A 5,398-nucleotide genomic window follows, 5' to 3' on the forward strand; every position below is an offset into this window, starting at 1 on the left:
ACTCTACTCAGAATAACCGGGTTTCGTCCCATCTGGGCATATGTAAAAGTGTAGAGACTTATTGTCTGTTCATTCTTCTCCTATCGAAATACATGGCAAATTTTCCCTTTGAATCCTGGCAGCATCCGCAGATTTTAATAATGCTTAGTAAGGTTTACAGTTCACTGTGCATATGATCTGCGAAATGCTTTGGCATGCAAAAAGGTTTTTTTTTCCTTCTAATTACAGGGTGGGGGATTTTATTCAATTGAAAGAAATTTGGACTGAATTTTGGTTGCTTCCTTTGAAACCTTCTCTTCCAACAGATTTTTGTTATTTTGGGGAAGGGTGGGTGAGAGGATGTTGGAGAATAATTGGACAGGAGCACCTTCTCCCAAGGGGCTCAAAAAAAAAAACCCATTAGGAAGGACCATTGCAAGGACTTTTTTAACCCCTTGTGTGAAATTGGCCATGTGTAGTGCCTCCTGTCCTTTTAAAACACCGGTGCGTGGGCGGGTGGGGATGAAACTCTATACAGCACCCCAAAAAATAGTATTTCTTTATAAGACTTTATCCAGTTCGAACAAAGAATAAAATGTAAGAAAAAATGGAAAAGGAAGAGATTGGAAAGAAAAGGTCAGGAAGGGAACAAGGTTTTCGGAGCTCAGGAAGGGGGGGGGGAAATAAGGAGAAAAAAAAGTAACTTCTTCTTTCTTCGGTACAGATACAAATATAACCTACAACACGCAGTAATCTCTTACTCTTTAAAGTACCAGAAAGATAGTCTTGAATCAAAAGCCGACAGCGGCTGGAAAAGCGGGGCGCCATGGGGTGGGGTGGGGGGAGGAGAAATCACGTGATAGGAGAAGAAAACGCGGTAGCAGAGCGAGGAGGCACAGCAGTGTCAGGAGGGAAGGTGCCAGGGAGGAAGGCGCTCCGCAAGCAACAGTCGCACTTAAAGGAGGCGGAGCTGAGACTCCGAAGTTGGTTCTTCTCCGCGATCCCGTCGGCGGAAAAAAAAAAACCCAGCCACCCCGAGCGCGAAGGAGCAGAGACGAAAGAGGGAGATCCCGGGAGCGCTGCAATTTTAGGCTCGGGGTTGTTGTTTTTTTGGGGTAGTTTTTTTTTTTTTTTAGTGCCCCGCAGGCGGGCAGAGGAAGGGGTCGCAGCCATGCCTCACCACGGCGGGTCTCGGGCGGCGCGGCTCTGGTGAGCGCTCCTATGGGGGATCCCCCCGATTAGCAGCGGGCGCCCCCCCCTCCCTCCCGATCGCCGAGGTCCCGTGCCCCGATGGAGCCGGCAGAAAAGAAGATCTCGGTGTGGATTTGCCAAGAGGAGAAGTTAATCTCGGGCCTCACCAAACGCACCACTTGCTCGGATGTGGTGCGGGTCCTTTTGGAGGAGAGCAAGCAGCGGCGCAGACGTCGGCAACAGCAGCAGCAGGCATCGCTGCAGGAGTGCGGCGGGGGGATGTTGTCGGGGCTCCCGCAGTCTTACTGCATCGTGGAGAAGTGGCGGGGCTTTGAGAGGATCCTGCCCAACAAGACCAAGATCCTGAGGCTCTGGGCGGCCTGGGGCGACGAGCAGGAGAACGTGCGCTTCGTGCTGGTGCGCAGCGAGGCGTCCTTGCCCAACACCGGACCCAGGAGCGCCGAGGCCAGGGTGGTGCCCAGCAGGGACAGCCCGGGATGCCGTGGCTTGGGGGTTACAGCCCGGGCTAGCCTGGCTTTGAGCCAGGAACGGCAGAGGCGCGTGGTGAGGAAAGCCTTCCGCAAGCTGGCCAAGATCAACAAGAGGAAGGGGCAGCCGCAGCTCGAAGAGCCGCCGGCCAAGGAAGCCCCGGCGGGCGAAAGGATGGAGACTCTGGTGCATCTGGTCCTTTCGCAGGACCACACCATCCGGCAGCAGATCAAGCGGCTCCGCGACTTAGACCGGGAGATCGACCGCTACGAGGCGAGGATTCATTTCGACCGCATGAAACGCCACGGGGTGAACTACGTGCAGGACACTTACTTGGTCGGAGAAGAGCCGGAGCCCCCCGCGGGAGAGCAGGAGCTGAAGTCTCCCGCAGGGGCGGCCCCAACAACGGCGGCGGGGGAATTAGAGGAGCCGTCGTCCGGCAGCGAGGACTTGGAGGAGTACGCGTGGAAGTGCGAGCAGGTGGCTCGGGTGCAGGAGCAGTGGCGCCGCCAGGAGGAGCTGATCGAGCATTTGGCCGGCGAGATCCAGGAGGAGCTCAACGAGCGCTGGATGAGGCGGCGCCGGGAAGAACTGGCGGCCGCCAAGGGCTCCAGCGCCAGCCTCTCCGAGACGGACTGCAACACTACCGAGCTGAGCGGCGGCGGCGGCGGCGGCGGCGGCGAGCTCCACGTGGAGCAGGAGCGCGTCAAGACGCAGCTGAGCACCAGCCTCTACATCGGGCTGCGCCTCAACACGGATTTGGACGCCGTGAAGTCGGACCTGGAATTTACGCAGCGCGCCTGGGCCGATAAAGAGCGGGAGCTCCAGCGCCTGCTCGATTCCCTGGAGTCCTTACACGTGGAGGGGGAGGAGGAGGAGGAGGAGGGAGAGGAAACGGCGGTGGCGGACGAGGACGAGCGACGGGACCTCCCTTTCAACCCGGGCGACGAGCTGCCCGCCTCGATCCCGATCACCTCGGGAGATTGGGGTGAGGAAGCCGCCCGGAGTTTGAGCAAAGACCGCGAGGACCGTGAAGACGAGGATTCCGACACGGGCTTGAGCTCTATGCACAGTCAGGACTCGGACTCGGTGCCCGTGTGCGAATCCCTCGTGTAGCAGCTTCCTCCCGCCTCTCTCTCCCCTCCCGGTCTTTTTTCTTCACTTCATCTCAGGGACTGCAAAGTTGTGTCCCCCCGCCCTTTTTTTTTTTTGGACCTTCAGTGCACAAATTTCCATTGGCGCAAAATGTTTGGATTAAGAATTCCTGCTTTTCCTCCCGTTTCTGATCACACGTGCGTTGCAACACATTGTAATAATGCAGGATCCGATCTGGGTCGGTCACCGGGACCATGATGGTGGTTCATTAGCAGGCCATTTCTGTTCAAATCATTAAATCCTGGAAAATATATATATATATTTGTACAAACAAGCTAGTTTTCTCCATAATTTTTTTAAAAAGGTATTCCTTGTTTTGTTTATTTCAAACTTTTCAAATGAAGAAAAGCTGCCGTTTTTAATATTTAATTCTCTGAGGAAATACTGTTGGGGGAAGTATATGATATTGTGTATATAAAACAAAGCACCCACCATCTACACTGAGGGTTTGACACTGAAACTTGCTGAAACTAGTCAAGAATGGGAGATTTTGCTCTTGCTTTCTCACTCTTTTAACTGCAAGTTTAAAAAAAAAGGATTGTTGGCAAATCTCTGAAATTTACTTTTCATTTTTTTGTTCTTTTACATCTGAGATATTTATTTTTGAATGGCTTTTTAACCCTTACATTCATAATTGCAAATACAAGACAGTGTGCTTTAGAACAGGGGTCTCCAATCTTGGTCCCTTTAAGACTTGTGGACTTCAACTCCCAGAGTTCCTCAGCCAGCTTTGCTGAAGCTGAAGTCCACAAGTCTTAAAGGGACCAAGGTTGGAGACCCCTGCTTTAGAAGTGTTATTTGTTAATTTGCTTTCTAATTCAGGAATTTTCTAATTCCTTGGTTCTTTCCCACTATAAAGACATCTGTCTGATAAAACATAGCTGTAATTTGCTCTGAAAGAATTACAGTAATTTGAGCCTCTGATCAAAATGAAACATAGATGGAAGACACAGTAGCAGGAATTGGGATGATTAAAAACTTGTGCTCAGGAATGCCTGCTGTCAGCGTGTTTGGAATAGATGCCAAAAAATGTCTTAAGTAACAAATTTATGTCTCCGATGCAAAAAAATCTCTTATGCACAGGTGTTCATGGGAATAATCCAGGTTTTTGTGGGGAGGTGGGCAGGGTTATTTAAATGCCAACAATGAATCATAGGAAGTAAATAGGAATCATAGCAGTTACTGCTTGTTCGGTTGTGTTCCTTAGAAAATGAGGAATGAAATGCAGGAGACCTGAGTTAATTTGCTCACAACACATTAACAGTGTAAACCTGCATGACGGAATGCTGGTTGAGTGAGACTTTACATTGTAATTAGATTGCACTGAAACTTTAAAAGTGACATGTGCTTTAATGCTTCTAGTATGCTTGATTTGCAGATTTATAGAAGCAGTATGCCGTGTGTTACGAATAAGATTGAATTTGTCTAATTATGCTAAAGTCAGCATTGGGTGAGAGCCATTCTACAAAGCCAGCTGAGGTGCCTTGTTTGTTGCTAGTTTTGAGCAAAGTTTTGGTGGCTAGAAGACTAGTCTAAAGGGCAACATCTCCCAAATTGATAGGTCTATATATTTTATTAAACTTTCAAAAGGAAATAAGGCTTAAAGACCATTTTAACTCCTACCCTGTTTTAAAATGTCAAATTTGATAATGAATGGAATGAATTTCACTGGTGGGAATGATGGAGGCAGAAGGAATGTGAAGAAACAAGAACAAATTAACCCTTTCTTGTGCGCGCACACACACACACTCAACACCATCTCAAGGCTAGCGGGGCTATTACAATCTTTTATAATTTTTTTTTTAACAGTCATGATTTTGTCTCAGACCCTAAAAGAATCTGACTGAAGAAATGGCCTTGTAAATTCATACTATGGATTTACATCTAAGCAAAACTAAATCACTGGAAGTTAAAAGTGGCACATGCTATTTTTGTTGCTTTGTTTTTCAGATTACCTTCCTTGTGAACTTCCTTGTAGGGCAGTTTTAGTTCAGCTGAGCATGAGAAGAAATTTGGCATAAATTGTTTTTCCGTTCTGCTTTTAAAAGTGTGTATTGAGAGCATTGTAAAAGAGGACCAGAATCAGATTCTACCAATTTTAGTTAAAAGTAAATTTAATGGGATTTCATTGTATATTGAGCTCCTTGTGGAAATGAAGAAGATTGGCTGCATATAGTACAGCAAATAAGTCCGTAGTGATCAGTCTTGGTAAGAGATGAGAGGGTACTATCAGTATCTTATCAATTTGCCTTTTTCAAGCAAAATCTTACTTTCATCTATTGCATAATTGCACTGCTATTTTCTTCTATGTCTTTTGGGTCAGTTATTAAAAAATGAATACAAAATGGTAGAATACAGGCCAGTTATTAAATGAATCACGTTATCTGGGAGAAATTCCCTGAATGGGGGCAAGGTGATTTATGCAATACAAGCTTCAGCTAAAAGCAACCAGTATTTGGGGAGGGAGGGAAGAATCTTTTATTTCAAATCAGGAAGAAAAAAGTGCAAAGACACTGCACTGACCAAGATGCGCTTCAAGAAAGTACTTTAAGTTAGCGATATTAGCTTTTCTAGTCAAAATTTA

The 5,398-nt window shown here is 47.5% G+C and overlaps 1 protein-coding gene across 1 annotated transcript; it reads left to right on the plus strand.

Moving 5' to 3' along the window:
* The first annotated feature begins 683 nt into the window (after positions 1-683).
* On the plus strand, positions 684-4,608 carry RASSF10 (Ras association domain family member 10). The gene has a single exon (XM_058160180.1). The coding sequence runs from the start codon at positions 1,270-1,272 to the stop codon at positions 2,773-2,775; it is 1,506 nt and encodes a 501-aa protein (XP_058016163.1). The 5' UTR covers positions 684-1,269; the 3' UTR covers positions 2,776-4,608.
* Positions 4,609-5,398: the final 790 nt, after the last annotated feature.

The sequence above is a fragment of the Ahaetulla prasina genome, chromosome 1, assembly GCF_028640845.1.
Source record: "Ahaetulla prasina isolate Xishuangbanna chromosome 1, ASM2864084v1, whole genome shotgun sequence".
NCBI classification, from domain to species: Eukaryota; Metazoa; Chordata; class Lepidosauria; order Squamata; family Colubridae; genus Ahaetulla; species Ahaetulla prasina.

What these genes read in the sequence shown, in the direction of transcription:
- RASSF10 (XM_058160180.1), top strand. Translation starts at nt 1,270, where the DNA reads ATGGAGCCGGCAGAAAAGAAGATCTCGGTGTGGATTTGCCAAGAGGAG.